This window comes from Chroicocephalus ridibundus, chromosome 2 (assembly GCF_963924245.1).
Source record: "Chroicocephalus ridibundus chromosome 2, bChrRid1.1, whole genome shotgun sequence".
NCBI lineage: Eukaryota > Metazoa > Chordata > Aves > Charadriiformes > Laridae > Chroicocephalus > Chroicocephalus ridibundus.
The window spans coordinates 40917284-40940781 of NC_086285.1; the positions used below are offsets into that span (position 1 = coordinate 40917284).

Genomic DNA, 23498 nt, shown 5'->3' on the forward strand with positions numbered 1-23498 from the left:
AAACCACAAAAAAACACGCCTCAGCCTCATATCCCAACCTTTTAAACCCTGGTGCCGTACTATAGAATTGCCATTTGTGGTTTCCTTACAGCTCAACCGCATTTTTTACATACGTGCAGCGGAGCGTAAACCGCCTCAAAACCGAAGCGCTTGCTCCTGCGCACCGCGCGCACTTTCTGCGGCGGGACCATTTATTTAATTTTAGCTTTCCATTAAACGGTAATCCCTGTAAGGCCTGAAGTTGACCTGCTGTCAACATTGTTCCTGTACCAAAAAAAACCCCCCAAAACCCCCAAAACCAACCAAAAAACCCCAGCCAAACCCCAAAATAAACACAACACAAAACAAAAAAAATAAAAACCCCAAACAAGTCCCAAAACCATGACACAAGGAACTGAGCAGAGAGTCTTTGAATTCTCCTGGTATTTAAAACTGGTTGAAATTGGCTGAAATAGAAATTATCTGTGGGGGAAAAAACCCAAACGAATCGTTTAAAAGCGGCTGAAAAGTGCATAACGTGGAAACGCAACGGTTAAGTCAAGACAAAGTAGTGCCACTACGAAGGGGATCGGTGCCCGTGGCCCCCACCGCGGCCTCGCCGGGACTCGGGAGCGCGGCCGGGGCTCCGCGCCGGCGGCGCGGACCGCGCAACCCAGGCGACACCCCCTCCTTCTGGGGCAACTTTCCCCGCAGCCTCCCGGGATGGCTCCGTAGCGGCTTCCCGCACGCAGCGGGCGGTGCTGCCCCCCCCCCCCGGCTTTCCGCGGGGGCGCAGGGCACCGCCCGCCCCCGCGCAGGGACGCGGGCGCGCGCCCCCCGCGGTGCGCAGCGGCGGGAGGCGGGGAGCCTCCCCCCCCCCCCCCGGCACCTCCGCCCGGCGGGGCAGGAGCCGCCCGCGGAGCGGCGGGTCCCTCCTCCCGCCCCCCCCGGGGAGCAGCCGGCGGCGGCGCGGCGGCGAAGGGGAGGGTCTAGGGCCGGGCGCACCGCACCGCACCGCGCCGGCCGGCCGGACGGGCGGCTGCCGCCGCGCCGCGGGCATGGCGGAGCCTGGCGGGGCCGGGGCCGGGGCGGCGGGCGGCGGCGGCGGGCCGCAGCAGGGCTCCCCGGCCGCCGGGGGGGTGGCCGCCGGGGGACCGGCCCGCAACGCCGCCGAGAGCCCCGGGGGACCCGGCTCGGCGCGGACGGCGGGGAAGAAGGCGCAGCTGCGCGCCGCGCCGCGGGCCAAGAAGCTGGAGAAGCTGGGCGTCTACTCCGCTTGCAAGGTACCCGGCCGCGGGCGCCCACCCGCCCACGGAGGGTGGGGATTGACGGGAGGGAGGGAGGGAGGGAGGGAGGGAGGCGGTGGGGAAGGGCAGGGCCGTGCCGGGCGGGGGAGGCGGCCCGGCTGCAGCCCGGCGCTCCCCGCGGAAGTGGCGGTGCCGGTGGATGCCGCTCCCCCCAGAGCTTTCCGGCCGGCGAAAATAAACCCCAAACGCGCCGAAGACCGGGGGGGGGGGGGGGTTGGACACAGCGCCGCCCTCCTCCTGCCTGAGCCCGGGGAGGCAGCGGAGGTGCCCGGCGTCCCTCCGTCCTTCCGCGGGAGGCGGCGGCGGGCGGGGCGGCTCCTGGTGCCGGCGGTGAGCGCCGGGTGAATCGCGCCGCCGCGGCTGCCCGGCGCGTAAACATCTCGGCGGGCAGCGGGGACACCCCCCTGCCCGGGCTGCTGCGGCGTCCTCCGGCCCCGCTCCGGGGGCAGCCGGTGGGACGGGGCGCGGCGGCGGCGGCCTCGCAGCCCCGGAGCTTGTTGACACGGCAAAAGCCGCCGGCCGGAGCTGGCACCGTCGCCAGCCGCTTTCGGGCGCGGCCTCTCGGCTTGGGAAAGTTGTGTCCCCGCCGGTCACAGAGCGCCGGGCCGGTGTCCGGGGGTCTCCTCTCCAGCGCCTGCCCTGCGCTCCCCTCTCCGATTCGGGAGAGCTGCCCTGGGTCTCCCTTCGCAAGCGCCTTCCCTCCACCTGCGGTTTTCCCCTGGGTGGGAGAAGCAGGGCTTGCCTGTTTGTCGGAGGGAGCCAGGTCAGAGCTGTTGCTCTGGGACAAGGACTGGGACAACTGGTGTTGCGATGGGGTGCGCAGAGCAGGACCAGCGCTGGGCTGGCAGCGTGGGCCACTGGCTGCGCGGCTGCTGTCAGGGCAATTCCTGGATGCACAGCGGGTCTGACATGTTCAGGTTGGCAGTGCTGATGTCAAATCCCCCAGGAACACTTTCAGTGTTGAAAATAGCTGCTTGTGAGAGATGTCCATTTTATTTTCTCTGTTGCCTTACTTTGGAGCCTCAAAAGGCCAAATAATGACTGAAAGGCCAAACTAAATGCTAACGTACATGAGGAAGCACCACAGCATGGCTTGGCAGCCCTGTCTGCTGGTGTGAGGATCTTTAACTGTGTGCTGGAGGCATGGCGCAATGCTGTCATGTGAGGGCAAGTTAAGGAAGCTGCACACATTTCGATTTCTTAGCTGCCTCCAAATGCGCACGCGCCTCCGTTTCAGCCTTGGTTGCGTACGCAGGACATCGCAAGATGACACAGGTGTCCATAAGTTAAAAGAGCAACTACTGTACTTGAAATTTGCGGCCCACACGGCAGGCTGGGTGACACGGTTTGAAGCTTTCCCAGTGCTGAGTCCTCTTCACACCTCCACATTTTAATGTTACCAAGGCTGGCTGTTAAATGATACTGGATGTGGCGTGGGTATGATTTTCATGGGCTGTTAGGAGGGTGTGCGTGTGTGTGAATTGCTTTTTTCATCCCTGGTCAGTTCTTTATTCTTCCCCTGATGTATGTCCAGATGATCTTTGTGAGGGCAAAAGCCTTCTTCTGAGGTGCTTTGTCCCACAGAGGTAGCTGTGCTGTGAACAAGTGCAGGCAGCCTTGTCTCTTCACAAACCTTTTGCTTTTTTGGGGACTCGCCAGCCCTACGTGTGCACTGCCGCAGGTGTGTTGTTGGAAGGGGGACGGGTGCCATTTGGGAGGGCAGGAGTGCACGCCGTGGCCTGCCATCAGCCCTTCTTTCCCTCTCACAGGGCTCTCAGTGGTGGGGTATGGTGTGATGACAGCTCGTACTGCCAGTGCTCCGCTGGGGTGTCCTTGGTGTCCCTCTTCTGTGGGAAGTCCTGGGTGCGTGCCCCGTTGGCACTCCAGTGATGGATGGGAGCTGGACCCATGGCCAAGGGCATCCCAGGGCCTCTTCCTCCTGCCAGGATCTGGGACAGCTGCAGCGCTAAATGCTGCTCTGTGTTCAGATTAAAATGCAGAACCCACCTTTGCTACTCCTCTTCAGTAATTCAGCGGCAGGCAGCTTGCTTTCAGGTCTCAAAACAGAAGCAAGTAAGCAGACGGGAAGCTCCTTGTGAACTAATCAAGAGGCTTCTCCTGTGGGATAAAGGGGGAAGGATGGAGCGGGGTGGAAGAATGTGTTATTTTTCTTCCTGAACACCTGGCAGGTGCTCCAAAACGATGCTGCTTGGCTTGTAACATTAGCGGTTTGCAATAAAATGTAGCAGTGCAGAGTGTTAACTTTGAACTTTTTCTTACTTCGGGTTGCAATTTCTCTCTATTCCATTTATTTTGTGTTTCTGGGCGTGAGTGCGGGGGAGTGAGAGAAGGCAAACACACTCACACCATCTCCAAAGGGGACGTCTGTGTTCATTCAGGTAGTGGCCATACATGAATCCTGTGTAGGTCCGCATAGAGCTCTACAAGTTGGAGTGCGGAAAATACCTAACGGCATCCTTAGCCTTGATCGCCTTCTCCCACGTAAAATTCACTGCAAAATTCACCGTGCAGGACTTGTTAGGAATAGGTGGGAGTAGCAGGGGCAGGGAGCCTGCGTTCGCTGGGGATGAAGAGCAGCAACGCAAGAAGATGGAGCGGTCAGTGGCTGTGTAAAGGGCGAGTCTCACTGGTGACAGCAGAAAGGCCGAGCAGAAAAGGGTGGAAGCCGCTGCTCTGGGGTAGGGTGCTCAGTCACCAAGAGGGACCTCCTGGTCCTTCTTCAGCAATCCCTTTTCTTCGCGGGAAACTCGTACAAAGGCTGCTGGCAAAGACATCTTCGGTGTGAGCGTATTCTGAGGCGAAAGAGAGTGAAGTTCAGGGAGCTAAAAGAGAAATGTGGGATTTGTTCCTTTTTTCCTGATAAAGGATTGGGACAGGAGAGTTGTAGCTGTTGAGCTGCTCTGCTTGACTTTTTCCCCTGTGAGAAAAGGTCGGGGTGGAAGGGAGAGAACAGGCTCCTCTGTGTAAAAAAAAAACCAAATCAAAACAAAAAAAAAACCCCACAAACAAAAAAAAACACACCAAAAACCAACCAAAAAAAAATCCCCCAACCCAAAACCTCATTAAATGCCCAAGTTTGTGTGTGTGTGTGGTGGGGAAAAGCATGTACTGAACAATAAGATATATATTAGGAATTGGCACGGTGTTCACGACTTTTGGAAGTGCGCAGTAGTGCTGTGTGGGGTTTTGTATTTGGCAATTGGCGGTATCTGTGCACATATGAATGGCCGCATACATGGTTTTGGTTTTGTCCAGTGTGAAACTGAGCATTTAGCCATGCGAGCCTGCAGCACTTTTTATATAAAGCAGCACTGTGTGACTTACACACATAAATATATTTAATGAAGATGTAGGAGGAAGTCTCCTCGGCTTTTTTTCCCTATTGGTTTACAGTATGTGAAAATACAGCGCTCTCTCTAGTCCCACTGGGAGTTTTTCTTATAAACAAGCTGAAATATGTACTGTTTTAGTACACCAAGTTTTCTGTAAAATTGGTTATTTCTCATTATATATCTTACAGTAATGTCTGGATGCTTATAAATATAATTAGAGCCCGGTAGCCTAAGGCGTTTGCACAAGTGACAGGGCATAAGTCCTCCTTCGAGAAAGACCTTGTGCTTTAGATCCACAACATGGACAGGGAGTGAGGAGGGTTATGACGAGATGACGTGGCCGAGGCCCTGCGGCAGGTGAGCGAGTGGCAGAGGTTGAAGTAAAATCTGGGTCCCGGGCTCCAGACCAGCTGCTGACCCTTGGTAGAGGCACTTCTTGCCACGTCTCATCCTGGAGTGACCTCTGTGGAGTTTTCCTGCTCCTACACGTCAAAAAAGAGTTCATAGGGTAAATATGTACCACCATTTCCATAATGAAGTATTTTTTTCCCTGACAAAATTTTATAAGGCAGATTAAGGTGAGGCAGACTCGGCCCTATTACTGCTGGACTCTGCGTAGTGCGAATGCAGCTCCTTGAAGCTCAACTGGAAATGTATTAAAGTTACTTTCTGCAGAAGCGTATAGGAGACATAGAAGATGTCTAAAGCTTTCTTATCATCATTTTCGTAATGGTGTGAATCTGTTTTACAGTGTCTTACAGGCCAAATTAGAGCATCTTCCTTTAAATTAATTAGGAAATCTACTATTACCTTTACAAGGTAGGAATCAGGCCCCTATTATAATTAAAAGCTTTATATGGTAGCCTACATCTATTCTCTGAGCGAAACTGGAAAATACAGGCAATAAAATACTTGGATTGATCAATAAATGAAGAACATGCCCTTAGAGCTGAACATTGAACTGATTATTTTGTATTTAGTTAAAGACAAATGCGTCAGCAAATTTCCTGATGCGTATGAGTGTCTCTCCAAGCAGGGTCCAATTGTCTGGTTGCTGGGGACTGGATATTTGAGTAGGAAAAACATGTATTTTAAGTTCACCAATGTATTTGTTGTGGTTTCTGTGATGCCGTTTGTTAAAAGCATCAATTTGAGATTATTGCTTGCGGGAAGAAACATGCAGGGTATTTTACACGGCTTCGGTGTCGGGAGGAAGAATATTTTTTCTAGAGTAATTACACTTGCTGGAAATAGAAAGACCTGTAATGTTGTGTATGTATCATCTGTTGAGTCTGCTTTGCATCTCCGATAGCAGGCAGGGCAACCTGTAGGATTTTGAGTTGGAACGAGAGCCCAGCACAACAGCTGTTTTGAAACTCAGTTTTAAGACTGTTGGGTTTTTTTACTTCGTGGTTAAGTTAGTTTGAAGTTTGCACGTTCCTGTGCTCATCTCACTATCCAAAAAGGGGAGGAATGCTTTGGTCCGTAAGTTACTGTGACATTCTTTGTTTGTTTGTTATTATTTAGACACCTGAAACCCGCTTAAAAAGGGGACGAGATGTGCAATGTTGTAACTCTCAGGTGCTTCCTTGTTAAATAAAAATGCTAACAATGCATGCTGTATTTTTTTCACGGTCCATTTTTGATCTGCTATCAGTATATTCAGTATTTTAAAGGAAACAGTAACTTTAGTTTGTCCAGAGTTGCAGTTTTCACTGCCCAGAGCTACCAGACAATTTGATTTCTCACATTGTAACACTCCACCAAACATGGAAGGGGTCAAAAAAATGATCGAAATTATATTGTACAGCGCAAAATGTACATAATTTCTGAACTGTTGTTTGTTGTTTTTTTTTTTTTTTGGGGGGGGAGGGGACAGGCAACAGTGTGCAATTGTTGTGTTTTATTATACTGCACTCATCCAATTTTATTAAAAACCACCAAGGAAGATGCAGTGTTTGTGATCCCCGGGCCTTCAAAGATGAGCCTTCAAGTAAGGCAGAAGTCCCCAGCTTTCTCCAGGGGCTTTATCAAGGCTCAGCAGATGTCCCAGAAAACAAGGCTCAAAGGACTGGATGTACTAGTTCAAATGCTTCTTTTCCTTCCTCCCCTCCAAACAATTTTTGATCTTAAATTAAGTTTTTGCAGAGGTGAAGTCATACTTTATTTTCTAATGAAAAGCAGATGAGTGATGTTAAAAAAAAAAAAAAAAGGAGCAAGAAAGGAAAAAGCTGAAGATAGTCAAAAAAAGGATTGAATGAAAAAAACACACTGTGGAAGACTGAAAACAACTCAGCAATTTAAGCCACTGAGGAATGCACATTGCGTATTCACTGCAAAATACTTGCACTGTCAACACCTACAATGAAAGCTTAGTTTTAAAGAGGACCTTTTCGGGTTGTGTTTCCCCTTGGCTAACAGAACGTTTATGCTGATTCTGGTGTTTTATCGAGAGATTAACGGGGAAAAAAAAAAGCCACCCTAATAGTTGTTTGAGAAAGGTCTCTGGAATAATTTGACAATATAAATTAACAGCTGCTTCAGAAAGATCTGGCGAGGAAATACTACCGAGGGCAGAAAAAATCTGCCGTTGAACACGCTGTTTTTATTCTTCTGTGGGTGGGTTGATATTTATTTTTGGCAGTTTAACTGAGCTGTTACCACGATTTGTACATCTGTTTGTTTGCATCTTTGCTGTTAATTATTGTGTGACACTAAAGTTTGTGTAGTTACTCACTGTTTATGGTTTTTAGGCTTGATAGTAAACATCGTGTGGTGAGCTTCTGTGAAATACTGCTTCCAATTGGGGAAAAAATTCTCAGAAAGCTTGTGCCTAGTTGAGGGGTGGGTTTTTTTGGACATGTTAAATTGTAGTATGATTTAAGGCAATTAATGATAAGCATGATGATATGTCGGTAATTTACAGTGTTGAACATTTGTCCAGACAGCTGCATGGGAAGGATCAAATCTTGCTTCCCTAATATAATATTCAGTCAATTTTTGTTTGAGGACTTCTTTGTGATTGTCTCTTGAATTTTCTTTGGCAATAGTCTTATTTTCTGACAGTTTTTTTTTTTTTTCCTGTGGCAGTTTCTCTATCCTTGTCATAACTGCAAAAACTTTCATGGCAACGTTGCCTCTCCCACAAAGCAAATACGGATAGCTTATTTGGCGTTGGTTTTGTCTAGCTCGAGACGCTAATTGTGAGTGGGGTTTCACATCATCTCACCGATGTCCAAAGTCCCTGCAGCAGGGCAGTCCTTGGTTCGCAGGTGTCACTCAATCACTGACTTCTCTTTCTGGTCATTAAACTTTAAGAGGTCCCGTAGGTTTGGATAACGAACAAAAGTAAACTGTCGCAGTGCCTGTGAACGTGTAAGAGGCGGTTTCTGCTGTAAAATGACACTGGGCCTTCTTCATTTTTCGTGGTAGAAAAGTAATATAAAATTCACTGTAAATCTATCCAGATTACGTTTTATGAGACTTAATAAAAATAATGTTTTAATTTTCTCCACATACCGTACTGAAACCTCCCTGATGCCACCCTGATGCCACGTGCGGTGGCAGGGAGTCTGTGCCCCCGCAGTGGGTTTGCAGAGCCAGGGGCTTCAGGCAGCGCAGGTTGTCCCCCTTCCAAGGGACATATGTGGAAGTGGATTCGCTGGGCACTCGCAGGTGGATTTCTGAGTCATCCTGGTGGCTTTGGCTGCTGAAAACACCACTCGCGCCCCTTCGTACCTGCCAGAGCCCAGGAGCCCAGCCGGATAAAGACTTAAGCATTAGAGATGGTAAAACCATCACGTGGTGCTCAGCAAACTGCAGGCAGCAGTTTTCTTGGTGCTCAGATTGCTGAATATTGAAATTAGTTTGGAAGCACGATTTACCATCAGTCGACAAAGCTGTCAGTCTTAGGACCTGTCAAGCTGTGATCCTTTCTGCTTCTCCTGGGTGCTCCTTCCTTAGGTAAGATGGGATTTAGAAACATAAAAGGAAAACGAAATAGGTTCCTGAAATAGATTGCGCTAAATATATTCAGAATCGGGTTTGAAAAATGACACGTTAGTGCTGGATGTATTAACATCACAATTTTTCCTACTAAGGTTGTTTCACTCATAAATATTATGCAGCAGTTGGCATACTTTCCTCAGCGAGGTCTTGGCATGGCAAATTCTGAGTATCTTGTTACAGCCCAGGGCGCAGATCTCTCTGAACAGTAGGAAAGCACGCTTTTCTTCCCATTAGATCTTCACGTAGGGATATGAATGCTGTTAGAAGAGCTTTACCATCAAAATAACTAAGATCTTTTTTGGATATGGCAAAGAAAATCCCCTCCTATAAAGCTGCTCTTTGGATAACGTGAATCAGGACTTCGAACTTCTGAGTGATTTGAAACATGATTACCCAAGTCGTGGCCGCTGCCTTCATGGTCACCCCTTTTAGCTGCAGTCCGTCGGTGGTGTTTCACAGTCAGAGAGCGTAAATAAACTTTCCAGGGTGAGCAGGAGGTTCCATTGGTAGGGAGGTTGTGGATGCCCCATCCCTGGAAGTGTTCAAGGCCAGGCTGGATGGGGCTTTGAGCAGCCTGGTCTAGAGGGAGGTGTCCCTGCCCATGGCAGGGAGCTTGGAACTAGGTGATCTTTAAGGTCCCTTCCAACCCGAACCATTCTGTGATCCCTTGCTTTTGCGGCCAAGCCTTGCTTTAGGCTGCATTCTCCAATAGTGCAGCTGTGGCTTGCTTATGCCAGTATTTTGTTAACCTTACTTGGGTTGTCATGGGCTTGGATTTAATTGTGTGATTCCTTGTTGGTGTAGCTGAGAAGGCAGTGATAAACGTGTTTCCCGTTAGATAACCTGTTTGTGTTTAAATCATTAAAACTGTCGTGGTGGCAGGATCCGTACATGTTGAGGTACCAGTAACTGTTTGAATACTTCTTTCATATAGGAGCTAGAGAGAGGGCTGTCTGTAAAGGAATTAGCCAGAGTTTGCGTATGTATTTTTCTGAGCTGTTTGCTTACCAGAACTATGCTAGTCTCTCTATTTGGGGTGCTGTTCTATTTCTGATTATTTCTTGAAAATAAGGTCTATCTGTGTGGTAGATAAAAAACTAAAACCAAAGGAAAACAACAAAACACACTGAAAATCCTGCCGAAACATAAAAATATAACAAAAAACCCACCAACTTACAATAATGTTACTTTTAATCGCTTTTGAAATAATGCAGCTGCAGCAAGTTCCTGTGTTTTTTCCCCGCTCTTGATCGATCTATCCCTTTGCTTTGATTTCAGGCTGAGGAATCGTGTAAATGCAATGGCTGGAAGAACCCCAACCCGCCTCCCACGCCGCCCCGGGCAGAGCTGCAGCAGGCGGCTGTCAGCCTGGCCGAGCCCTGCCGCAGCTGCAGCCACCCCCTGGGTAAGAGTTTGCCCTTCTCCTGCAGCCCACCTACCCGGGAGACCCCGCTCTGGCGAGGCGAAAGTCAAGGTGCCATGCCAAGACCTAGAAAGGGGAGGTTACGATCGGACATAAGCGTCCGTAACTTAGATTAAAATATAGGGCTTAAAATTGGATGTCAATAACAAACACTAAAATATGCTGGAAATATCCTAAAATGAGTTTTGAAGAAATTGAACCAAGGTACAACTTCTAACAACCCCGACATCTTAAGTTGTTGAAGTGCAAAAGCGCTTTTAAGCTACCGATAACAATTTTAATACTTTGGGTAACATACGCGTTAACCTCACATCATCTTATATGTCAGCCGCCTTAGTTACAACGTGAATGACTCTCTCCTGTAGACTGTATTATATTTTCTTACTACAGAATAAACTATCAAATATTTTTCAACATTGCTAAAGCAGGTACTCTCCTCTACAAAAAGAACTGTGCCTTTTCTGTGTCACAGAGAACAATACCGGGCTTGTACAACTTAGCATTGCCTAAATTATTGTGCAGACGGCTTGCATATCTTGGAAGCATCTGCTCAAAATCCACTGTTAAATGCTGTTGTGGGGATTTGGTTTGTTCTTTTTTTTTTCCTTCTTCAAACAAATAATAAATAATGATTTGTTACCCACATAGCCAGAAAGAGTGGTGAGTCACTGTAGTATTTTTTTTTAAGAATTTGTGCTTATCCAAAATAAAAGCTGATGACTCTGCATACATTAGCAAATATTGATTAAAAATTGAGCTAAAATAAAATTCAGAATTAATTGAAAAGAAGCAGTCGCTATTTAATTTTTGTTGATAGCGAAAACTTAGGACAGTGAAATAAGAAAAAGGAAATCTAAAGCCTTCATAATGGAATTGCTTTTGAAAATAATATTATACTTTATGTGGAATACTTTTTTCCTTTTTTAATCGGGATTTATTTCTGTTTCTGCTCTCTTTTCTTTTTATGCTCTCATTACTTTTGATCTATTTCTGGGCTTTTCAGCAGATTCCTTTCCTTTCCTGATATTCCGAATCTCTGGGTTTGCTTGCAGGAGAAGACTAACAAATGCACAGTATCACAGAAAGTTTGGTGGCTTTAGCCAAGTTAGTTTCAACCTTTCATCACGCAGCTTCTCTGTGCTGCTTTTGGTTTTGCAGTCGGGGTAGCTTGTGTTACCTGTCCCTTTCATTCCTGGCCTTTTTTTTCTTTTTTTATTTTCCCCTTTTTTTTTCTTTTTTTTTTTTCTTGTTGTCTCTGTCCATTCCCTATTTTTCAGCAGAATTTTGCTCTGTATTTTGTAGAAAAACTCAGCTCTTAAGGCTGAGACTGTTTTGCAATAAGCAAAAACCTTATATTGCTCATTAGCTAGGGAACCAGGGAAAACCAGTACTGTAAAACCAGTACCAGTGAAATGCACCTTATGGAACAGACTGTATTTTTATTCATTGCTGTTTTTAGAAAAGGTAAAGTTTCTTGTTCTGCTGGCTGCAGCTAATGAGGATGATGTGTCATTTGAAATAACTGGAATGAGTTGCTGTCTGCTTCCCCATACTACTGGCAAAAATATGTCTTTCAGTGGTGTTTTCCAAGATAATTTTCCTATTCATCTCCTCTAAATTAGTGTGTTCCTCCTGAATGCCTTTAAAGCCAGACTGACCACAAGGTGTGCAGGCTTCAGATTATCATCTGTGCTGCATTTTCTATTCCTCCGAGAGCCATTTAAATAGCGATGTAGAAATTCTTGTACTGGTTAAAGCCATCCCTGGTATAAAATGTAGGATGCTTGGGGTTTTTGCCTTTTAAAAATTCATTATTTTCTTCCAAAGGTAATTCTAGACATTAGCCTTTCTTGAGACATCTCTTTTTGGGGGTATGGTTCGATCTTCAAGCCAGTGCGGTTTTTGGTGCATAAATTTGATTGGCAGTGCGCATTGGCTTATCAAGCTTATTTCTATCTACTTACTTACAACTTATTCTTTTCTTGCATTCCTTTTTGTATTCTTTTCTTGTATTCTGTCTACTTACCTATAACTTGTATTCTTCTATTTGTGGCTCAGCCCCACAGCTTGTCTCTACAGCAGGCTTTTAATGAATATTTATTTTATTTGGGTGATATATTGGGTCACTGCCGTAACACTGGGAAGTGGACACTGAATTGTGAGCCGGGAGAATTCCCTCTCCACCAGCCTCAAGACCGGGTGTTACTCAGTCAGAGGCTCTTTTCTCTTTTATATTTAATTGGTTTCTCCTGTGTTACAGGGTGCATTTTCCTGTTGGTAAACCTTTTTGGTCTTGAGTCTAGTGCACTTTTAAAACTCGTTAATTAATGTGCTAGTACATTAAGTACACACTCAGGCTCTTTTTTCCACCCCCGGCACTCTCTTCAGTTCCTGCTATGCACTGTTAGGTAGCGTATCTGCATATTTCTTGATTTGCCTGTCCCATATACATTACTAGTGTTTTTACGTTCACGCTGGTTTTGAGATTGACCGTGGCCCCGTTCCTTATGAGTCTGTTTTCTAACTGCTCCTAATTCATACACTCAACTACTTGCTTATTGAAGTTGCACAACAAAATAATTAACTTGCTGTTTTTCAGGTCTTCATATCATTGCGTTGGCCTTGCTCTATCTGCTTGCTTTCTTCTTCTGGATGCTGTAGCAACCTGTACTTGTCATTTATTTTTTTAAACGTTACTATTTTGCAAACACAACAGCAGCTGAGGAAGGATGTCCCAGTTGGGCAATGCAGTTGCGTGGGACTGTGTAGCTCTAGTCAAGAGTAACTGAATAGTTGATGTCAGGGTACTAAAGCTTTGATTTTAATAGAACATTTACTAATGGCCACAAGAATCTGGGAATGGGCTGTGAACATCTGAAAAAAGATTGTTGGGCTGATGTACAAACATTGGTGACTCTATAGTAAATGGTAACCAGTAGTAAATACGTGGTGGTAATACATTTATGTTACTTTTAGGTTCGCCTTATGTGTAATAATTCTCTAGTTTAATAAAACATTTAAATACAGCCACTAAGTAGTCAAGGTAACTTCAGCATTGTTATGGAAACTGTGTGGAAATGGCTTGTTATGCAGATGTTTTATTCATTTGTTAGCTGAGTGCAAGGTTTCTTTAGTGCATTATCGATTTCTCATGCAATGCTCATCTAGGATGGAATTTATTACTTTTACAAGATCAGAACAGACAGCTGGGCATATTAAACCTTCATATCTGGCTCAAGGACAAAAATGAAGTTGTTTTATTCTGCCCTGAATGCTGAATATTTGTCTTTAAAGAAAGCCGATGGTGACCATCCCTCTTTCAGTTCTCATCGTGTGCTCAGAACTTAAGACACCGTATTGTAAGAGTTCATTTCCATGGAAATGATTGCTGACACTTTCTAACGTTCTGAGCCACAGTGTCCCTTTTTCTTGAAGCTGCGCAAATTTATTGCACTTAAATGGCAGGTGTCGTGCCAAACTTTCTGAAACAAAATGTCTTTGCTGAATGAACAATAAATATGATTGATTGTTTTCAAGTTGAGTTTTATTTATTATTTACATTAGTATATCTAAGATAATAATTATCTAAGACGTAAAAATTAATACAAGCTATTAAAAGATATAAAAACTAATATGCCCAACCTTTTAAATAATTTTCCTTTTCTTGTAGAGGGTATTTTCTTGTCCTTTCAGAGGAAAGGATATGCATTCCACGTACATTGACCCGGAGTCAGTGAAGATCATTGCTTTTTGTAATGCAAATATCTTCTTTCTGGGAATTGACTTTTTGTTTTAAATTGCCTTCTTTCTTCCTGGGGCCAGTTACTCAAACCAGCTTGAAGTGAATGCCCTGCTTCAGCTGTACAAACCTCAAGCTTTTGAAAATGACAAACGTGGAACTGTATTTGCCTTTGAAGATCATAAAAGGACGTTTGCCACTTGGAAATTATGATACATTGAAAGATGCTTTTTTGTAAACTTCTGAACAAATGAGCATGTACAGTCTTCATAAGCTTTGTTAATACAGTGCGCACAAAGCTTTGTTTGACTTTACGTGATATGAAATTATGAGACTTAGCCAGTAATGCCCAGTTAAAAACAAAAAGCCTATTTACAGAGCTTTTTTTTTTCTTTAATCTTCATGGAATAAGACACAACTTGTATCAGCAACTGGATTACCTAATTTATGGGAATTCTGGATTTATTTTCTTTAGTTGAGAAACCTTGTCTCAAAAGCATAGCTCTTGGACAAAAATACATGTAGTTTTTTTATATATTGCAACATATTAGTACAGATAGGACTTGCGTGTTAACAGATACTGTGATTCAACCAGCCATCGTTCCTCTCCTGTGGGAATTAGCACCCCTAGACTACCTTTACAAGTTGCTCCGATGTGACACGTATTTCAGTTACCTCTGATAAGATATTCTGATTAGGTAGGTTATTACAGGATCAGTGCCTTTACCGTTAGGGCTTAGTTTGAGATATCCTGGGGAATATCTGTGCTATCGGTTCTCTCAATAGGTTTTTTTACAGGTTCGGATTTTTATTTCGTTTAGCTGCTCATGTTTCTCACCTGGAGAATGTGTCTGAAGAAGAAATGAATAGGCTCCTGGGGATTGTGTTGGATGTGGAGTATCTGTTCACCTGTGTCCACAAAGAAGAAGATGCAGACACCAAGCAAGTTTATTTCTACCTGTTCAAAGTAAGCTGAAGTGAGGTTTTTCACTCTCCCACACACAAGCTGATTTCACTGCCCCTCCTCACGCATGTGTTGACTTCACGTGGTGCGAGGTTTTTTTTTCTCTAGCGTGATGCTCTAGCGTGGGCGAGACGTTGTGGTACTTGCAGTGTACCGTACCGTATTCCAGAAGACATCCGGATGGTTCAGGAGCTGACCCTGAGTCCCGTCCATAACCACGACATGCAGCCACCTGCAAGCCTTACCCTTTTCCCTTACACAGGGGGAAAAGTCAGTTGACAGAGATGCTGCCTACACGTTCTCAGAGAAGCCTCTTGTGCACATTTCAAAGAAGATATAAAGAAATTCACAGTAAAGTAGTTATAAATTTAGACGACTAAGCAAGCAGATATCTAGCCAGGAGTTTTTCAACACTGCTTGCAGTGTGTTGCGCACCTGTGACTTCCATTGACCCTATGTATGCAAATGTGCTAATTCTTACAAATTTGTGTATTTTTAACAGCTTTTGAGGAAGTGCATTTTACAGATGGGAAAACCTGTGGTAGAAGGATCTTTGGAATGTCCCCCATTTGAGAAACCTAGCATTGAACAGGTAAGCAACCAACACGTGTGTTTGGCTGGTGTGGGTTTTTTTTTTTTTTATTTGGTGGGGGTTTTGGGGGGTTTCGTTTGTTTTGGATTTTGCTTTTTCCCATTTTTTTTTTAGGTCAACGTAGGCACTGGTTTTGAAAACGTGGCGTTATAGGCAGTTTGGAAATGTTTCTATATATTACTTAGGACAGCGTAGGAGATCGTAGGATGCTTCTGCTGCTGCTTCTCCTTTAGCATTGGTAGAATGGTTACATTATTTGATTTCTCTCATCATTCATCTTATGCTTTAATGAAACAGACTTTTTTTTGTGGTTTTAGAAAACGAACTTAAAATGCTACTTTTATTATTGGTAATTCTAATCTTTCTTTGTTTGAGGTGATGAAAAATGCTGCTGAAGTTTTGAAACCCAATATCAAAATGACACTTGTCTTCTGTAAATCAGTGAAAATGTTACGGTCCAATTCAGTGAGATCATAGCCTTCTCTTTCAAAGGGTGCACACCGGAAAACAAAGCTGAAACCAAAGAGTAACTGAGGCTTTTGTGACTCTCAGTGGATAAAGAACATATGACAGAGGCAGATTTTGGTTAAGCAAGCTCCTGAGAACGCACTTCTGGCACACAAGTGGGCCCATTAGCTGCAGTGAGACTATGCAGAGGCTCACATACCTTGCAGAAACAGGAGCTCGATGTTTTCCCACCAGTGTGTGAATGGATACTGTGTTGTTAAGCTGGATAGTTTAAATATGAAGACTGTTACATGTAGTAATTATTTCCTTACAACTCTCACTTCTTGTAATTTAGGAAAATCAAAACACTTTGTTGCTGAATTTCTGTGAAGTTTTCACCTTAAGTTCTCCTTTAGTTTGAGTCTGAACAAAGAGTGAGTGTGTGTAATCCCCATACACTCCTAGCCCTTAAAGTATACTGTTAAAAAGGTTTTGTACAGTATGATTTTTTTTGTCACATTCTTCATACAGTTTAATTTGCTCCAGAAAGTAAAATGTAGAGATGAAACAGTAGTTCTTGCAGTTTATTTTGAAATAATTTTCCCTAAAAATAGACGACTATTTTCAACTCTGTTTTTAGCACTTCAGCAACTCAATCACACAAAATTATTTGCTAAGCAGCATTATTAAAATTGACTTATGTATGTATTGCAGCACTTTTAGTCATACATTTTAACTATCTTCAGTAGTTTGTTGGTTTTTTTTTTTTAAAAAGTAGGCAGTATACAAAGCACAATGAAGTGACGTACTTGTGAAATACTGGCACTTCTTGAAGAAATAATATGATGTGTAGCCATAGTCTACTATTGAAAAGTGGCTGGAGAGGATTTTTGGTGATGCTTGATTACAGAGGAAATATGGCATGCAGCATGGTTATCAGCAAAATTGTGCATATTTGAGCATATAGAAGGAGTCCCCCTGGATCTTTCTCTATTCCCTGACAAAGTTTTTTACTTTGAAAAGCAAGGAAAAATAAAGAATTTTGCTTCTCTCCCTTTAAGTCAGCTGCTGGAGGTGGATAGAATAAGAACATCTGGATGTACCTGCTGCTGTGTACAGGGGAACCGGCTTGTGGCAGCTACACGAGTAGCTGAGCACGGAGTTCATGGTCTCTGGTATTTGTTTTCTTTCCCGTGTAATGCAAGTTCAGGGTTAATAAACATAAAGTGCGGAATGTCTGAGGACAGACACTCCTGCAAAAATGATGGCTAACTAACTGAACATCCTTCTCTTCTGTTTTAAGGGTGTGAATAATTTTGTGCAGTACAAATTCAGCCACTTACCCTCAAAGGAAAGGCAAACGATAGTGGAACTGGCTAAAATGTTTCTGAACCGCATTAACTACTGGCACCTGGAGACGCCTTCTCAGCGAAGACTAAGGTCACCCAATGACGATATCGCGGGGTATAAAGTGAATTACACCAGGTAACGCTGCTTGTCGCTTGTTACAAGGCTTGCTTACAAATATGGTGTGTACGTGCTTCAGGAGTACACCAGTGCCTGTGTGCCGTAGGTGCACCTTGTGAATTCTTGTAGTCATGGAGTTTATATGAAAACCTGAGGATTTTCATGAGACCGTGCCAGAGTTTCACAGGCATCCTTGTGTCTTGAGAGGTGTGCTTTATCAGCCAAGAACAGGGCGTAGAGGTCGTGAACATCTGTATCTAACAACGCTGCTGCACGTCCTGCGTTTGCAAAGTTGCTCTTAGTCTTCTTAAGGTATAAGCCTCCTGTAAGATCTTTATTTCGTGTACTAAAAATTCAGGCAATTTGTTATGCAATTTAAAAAAAAAAATAAAGAAGATAACATTAAGCATTGTAAAGCGTCACAGTTTGAAACCAAATCATGAAAGATTTGAAAAATTAGAATAACTTTGTAAGTGCTTGAATGCTAAAAGGTGAATAGATATTATTAGGTTCCTTAAAATGATAGTTCTTGTTACGACCTTTTAAAAAGTTGTCAGAATTCGAAGGAATAACTTAGTCACTGGGGGAAGAAGAGCTAGGAGAAAAAGCCGCGTCTCTCTCAATTCTGCTTTTCTCATAGCAGGAGTGCAGTGCCTGTTTCAATTAGCACAGCGACAGCAGTTGAGGTTCCTGCAGGCAACAGTTAACGTGCCACCTGTGAGCGCAGGCAGCAGTTAGCCAGCGTCCCTGTTGGCCCGCCTGCCCCCAGGAACGGCCAGGGACACTTTTCCCTGCTGAGGATGAGCACCGCCTTCTGCCTACTTTCCTGGTGGCCTTACCTCTGACAAACCTCAGCTCCATGAAGGAGAAGAGCAAACCCTGGTGTGAGTTGAGGCTGTGGCTGGTGACACAGCAGACTGCGCTGTGTCTGCGTCCCGCCGGGATGCTCTCAGGTGACCTGTGCCCTTGAATAACAGCCTGGTGTAAGGAACAGGTACTGGGCTTCTAAGACCATGTTTGGTGGGTCTTTGACCTCTGTTTATTTGTGATACAGATGTCAGATAGCCCGGGCTGGTTGGAGTCAACTTTTATTAGGAATCAATAGTTAGCATTGGCTCTGCTTGGTGACTTTTGTTGCTAATCATTTCGTCATTTGTGGTTTCTCAAACCTTCCTGCCCGCAGTCCCTAAGGTTCCCTCTGATCCTTTGCATCTGATCTAACCTGTCATTGCAAGCTTCTGCCCTCGGCGGTGTCCGAGGCACTGCTCGGGAGTCAGAGGAAGCCTCTGTGTGCCACGGGTGCACCTCGTGAATTCTTGCAGTCTCCAACTTCGTTTGAAAGCCTGATGATTTGGGTGAAACTATATCAGGGTTTCACATGCATCCTTGTGTTTCGAGAGGTGTGCTTTATCAGCCAAGAACAGGGAGTAGAGGGCTACGAACAACTGTATCTCACAACTCTTTTGCAATTCTTGTGTTTGCGAAGATTAAGAGACAAGAGTTCGGGAGAGCATTTTGAGACAGGCTGTACTTCGGATGTGGATGAGAAAACCCATGCAGGATCCAGAACAGGCTGTTTGCAGCCAATTCTTAACATTTTCTTTTAACTGTTGGAGCTTTCGTAATGTTCGTGGCCTGATTCTGCTAAAGCTACAGATACCGCATCGTGACCTACATAGTCAGCGTACTCCTAATTTACCTCTTCAGTACCGTGGTCCCTTTTTCAAGAGGAGTAACACCACATGCTATGTTTTAATTTCTTGATGCAAAACTCATTACAGAGGGAGCTACTGGTAAACGAGAGCGTATCGAGTCAGAGTGTGGTGGGACGAAGCCAGCTGATGGGGGAGCAGGGTGAGGAGTCCAGTGGGATCGGGGTGGAGAGAGTTAGAAGCGTCGCCCCTTTTGCATCTATGTGGGGAAATGCAGAAGTTGAAAGAGGGGGAAATGTGCCAGGCGAAGGGTCTGGGGAGTCGCAGGCAGGAGATGTGGGAGGCTGAATGAATGAGCTGTGGAGAGAATCCCTGACATCGATACGAATTCTATGTGATCTATGATTACTGTCTGGAACCAAGAGCACTTTGTGGAAACTAGACTGCAGAGAGAAAGAATATATGGAGACTTAAAGGTACTTGGCTGTCATTTCTTTAAAAAACGGGGCAATATAAACGCTGCTTGACTCTGTCCAGACTTGATATGGAACTGATTTATATGGTCATATAGCTCTCAGCTGCGTTATAAATGATGTAGGTAGTGGTTTTATTGCATTAATTCATGTATTAGGTGGTGAATAATTATCTGGCTTTTTTCCCCTTTACAGGTGGCTTTGTTATTGCAATGTCCCTCAGTTCTGTGACAGTCTACCTCGGTATGAAACCACCCAGGTTTTCGGTAGGACGTTGCTTCGCTCCGTTTTCACTGTGATGAGACGGCAGCTGCTGGAGCAGGCCAGGCAAGAAAAAGACAAGCTTCCTCAAGAGAAACGAACGCTAATCCTCACCCATTTTCCAAAGTAAGGAGTTGCAATGTGCCTGCAATCAAGGTTAACCAGTAGTATGCAAATTTGACATGCAAATGGAAAAATTACCCGCAGCTGAAAATCATTCCTCCTTTTATTCAGTAGCAAGTAGATACTGCAGGTTTCATTTCTGACATAGTTCGAACGAGTGTATTTTATGTACACAGACCCTTGTTATGCTTTGTCCTAGGACTTGGCTTTACAAAAAGGATTATTCGTCTTGCTGGGGGATTGTGCATATTGCCTGTTAGCATGTATTGTTGGTCACTTACTTTCTTTTCTGTAGTCCTTAGAAGCAACATAGGTCCAGATCTCCAAAAACATGCTTGCTTTTGCTTTTGTGATGGCGCAGGAAAAAGGGAGTGTTGTACTGGAGTTTATATACACCTAAGAATTTCAGTTTAATTCAATGTTGTAATAGGGAACAAAGTAGTCACCCCACCCCCAGAAGGAATATGTTCATTTGACAAAGAAGAGAGTAGTTAGAATAAAGCTGCATCAGTGAATCCTAAACTCATGAATTTCATATCGACTGCCTGTTCCAGTACTGGAATATTGATGACGATCGCTCACAATTAAACAACAATAATTACATCTTGGGGTATGTGGGAGAATGACATGTCGCGAAACGTGCTCATCTTTGACAGTCCTTAATTTCAAACATTTTACTGGTGGTTATGGGTGGTGGTGGTGACAGGATCATTCATTGTACGTTTCTTGTTGAGGTAGTGTCTCACTTCAAAAATACCCCTATTTTGTGAGTGCAGCTTGGCTCTCTATCCCATGTTTTAAAAGTCAGTCCCTCCTAACAAAAAAGGAACTGAACTTACAGGAGAGCTGGTGTCACTGATGCTACGCAAGCTGCTGTCTGAGGCGAGAGTTGGGTTTAGTGCTCAGGGGAATGAAAAACAACATGAGCTTTCCAAAGCTGGGTAGAGCCAGGAGTTGTTGCTCCTACTAATATTAATAGTGCCTTTTACCACTTTGAAGAATGTAAACTGTCTCTAGGGTAGATTGTTATGGATACAGAAATGTTTGTGTATATCTGGGAATAAGATCATGATCTGGCCCTGAAATAGGTATAAAAAAGGATTTAACACCGCATTGATCCAAGGAGCAGATTTGCGGAGGAAGGAGGTGTGCATATGCCCCTATGTTTCCACTGCATTTTGCAGCCTAGATAAGTGATTTTAAAAGCATTATTATTCACTGCAATTCCTCTTAATATTCGCCTGGGAAAAAAAACAAACAGACAGACATGCACTGTTTGCTCGTGATCGGTGGGGAAATACGAATAGTGTTTTAAATCTCTTATGGGCTGTACTTGTCTGAAGCATCTGTCGCTCTGCTGGCGCTGGGCAGAGGGAACCCTGTGGAGGAGCCGAGGCTCGGAGCACGGAGCCGGTGCCTGGCTTCAAGCAGGGCTCCTGGCTGCCCCGGCTGCCCCTTCCCGGGCAAAGGGAGCACCCACAGGTTGTGTCTGTGTCTACCTAGGAAATAGTCACCGAGGGGTCTGAACGCAGAGTCTCTGTGCTGCCTGTAAAGGTGGTTATGGCTAAAGTGTCATTTGTGCTTCAAGTAGCTGTTACAAACATTTTTGGCCGTTATCACAGATAGCAGGAAGCACCGTGCATTGCTGCGCTTAGGTATAAATGTCCTATGTATAAAATGCAAGATCCTGAAAAACCTTACCCTGTTCAAGAAAGGCTTACTCAGCAGTCCCGTTGGTTTCAGCTAGACGGTTTCTATACATACCCACGACCCTGGACAGCAAAAATGTGCTGTGTCAACTTCTGGTCTGAAAACCTCTTCTGTGCAGCATAGGATATGCAGCTGTCTGGCTTCTGAAAGGGAACTGATGTATTAGCCCCATGAAGGGAAGCCTGCTGCACAGTCTGATCTGTGGAATTTCTCGCACATATAATAATACCAAGAGAGGTTTAAAATCACGCTGTTTCTCTGATTGTACCAAAATAAGATTAAAAATACTCTTATGCAAGCCCAAACATGCCATTAAGTGTTACAGTAGCACACTTAAAGAAATGAAAATATCTTCCTAAGAGCATTGTTCATAACTAACAGTGTGATTTTATAAATCTGTAAGAGGCAAAAAGCAAGTGCATCTGCAAAACACCAGTTTATCAAAATAGACATTTTTTGTCATCGTTGTATGACATGAGTACCTTGGCATCTGTCAATTCATAGCTTTCTTATTAGTGCAGTTTTGTTCTGTAAAAGTAGTTTGTAACTGTTTCTACGTTTTCAAATGAGATAAATGTTGCTTATAACCAAAGATAAATCTTCATAGTTGAAAGCACTCTACTGAATTAAGGTACTTAATGCCTACTCTAACTTGTGATTGTGTGTGTGTTTTTTTTTTTTTTAAAGGAATTGGCCAACAGCATTTTCTTACCATATCATTAAATATTTTTAAATTAATAAAAGTTGCAAATACTTATTCTGAAAAAGAAGCTGGTTTGAATGATTCTGTTAAGTTAATATTTCACCTGTTTTTGTGCCTAGGTTTCTGTCGATGCTGGAAGAAGAAGTGTACAGTCAGAATTCTCCCATCTGGGATCAAGATTTCATGGTGTCTAGTTCCCGAACTGGCCAGCTGGGAATCCAGACAGGTAATTTGCATTTAGTTACGGGTAAGGGAGCACCTGAATATAAAGATAAACCTGTACAAGTGATGAATTCTAATTCTCTAATGAGACTTAGATATGCAGCTTTATAAATAGCAGGCTATACCAGAATCAGTCTACCTCGAGTAAGCATGGCTGTCCGACACTCTGGTGCTTCCTTATGTAAAGATCCCATTTTAACGATGAAATCCAGCTAATGGAAGGTGCCAGTGGAGCAGGCTGGGTGCTGAGGCAAATCGCCCGAGTATTCAAGCAGCAGAAGTGCACTCAGTGTGGGCAAGTGAGGATGGCCAGTGGGTAAATGGCCGTGGTGGGTCACCTACCGGACAGTGGTCCCCTGGCGTGAGGAGCCACGCCAGTCCTCCGACTCCCTAGCAGTAGGGATGTAGGGACCTTCCACATCACACGTCCCTTTGCCTTTGCACACGTGCCTTTTTCTTGGTTACGTACAGCTTTTCCTTGCTTTGTTTCTTATTCATGTGCCTCACTGGCTATGCTGCAGCTTTATTCACTTTTCCTCAGTCAGGGCACTGAGGTATAAGTCATCCCTAAAATTGTAGGGAGATGCCGATGATGGTTTTCTTTCACTGACACCTTCCCCTCTTCCTTTCTGCTCAGAAGTATTTAAAATCCATTTACGCAGCTCAGGGCTTGACTTAAATTTTCAGTATTTTAGGAAGTGAAGACTGGAGGTATTTAGTTCAATATTTTGTAACCATACAGTATTTTGGAACAATTGTTGATTGTCAGTTGACAAAACCATCATGTCAGCACTTTATCTGATAGTGAATTTCCTATAGAGTAGTAGGGAAATTCTACTGTGTCAGGCTTTTTTTTTTTTTTTTTTTTTTTTTTTGAGAAATTCCTGGTCTGCACCATGAACTAGCAAATTATGCCTTAGGCACAGGTTCATTGTGACTCTAAAATCACGTTGCTCTCAGAGTTCCCTCTATCATGTACATTTCTGCAGCGCTTCATTTTAATGTGTGCCTCTGAAGCACTGTGTTCTTGGCATGAATATGGCACAAAAGAGCTGGTGCTGGCGATGACAACAGG

The 23498-nt window shown here is 44.4% G+C and overlaps 1 protein-coding gene across 3 annotated transcripts in view; it reads left to right on the plus strand.

Annotated features, from left to right (window-relative positions):
* The first annotated feature begins 1021 nt into the window (after positions 1-1021).
* Positions 1022-23498, plus strand: part of KAT2B (lysine acetyltransferase 2B) — a 45365-nt gene continuing 22888 nt past the window's right edge. For 2 of the 3 annotated variants that reach the window (XM_063325167.1, XM_063325170.1), the window contains exons 1-7: positions 1022-1262; positions 9926-10052; positions 14631-14776; positions 15276-15365; positions 17116-17297; positions 19600-19791; positions 22321-22427. In XM_063325167.1, the coding sequence (XP_063181237.1) occupies positions 1038-1262; positions 9926-10052; positions 14631-14776; positions 15276-15365; positions 17116-17297; positions 19600-19791; positions 22321-22427 (1069 nt within the window). In that variant the 5' untranslated portion in view covers positions 1022-1037. Of the gene's footprint in view, positions 1263-9925; positions 10053-14607; positions 14777-15275; positions 15366-17115; positions 17298-19599; positions 19792-22320; positions 22428-23498 lie in introns of all 3 variants that reach the window. The other variant, XM_063325168.1, reaches the window with a different exon arrangement.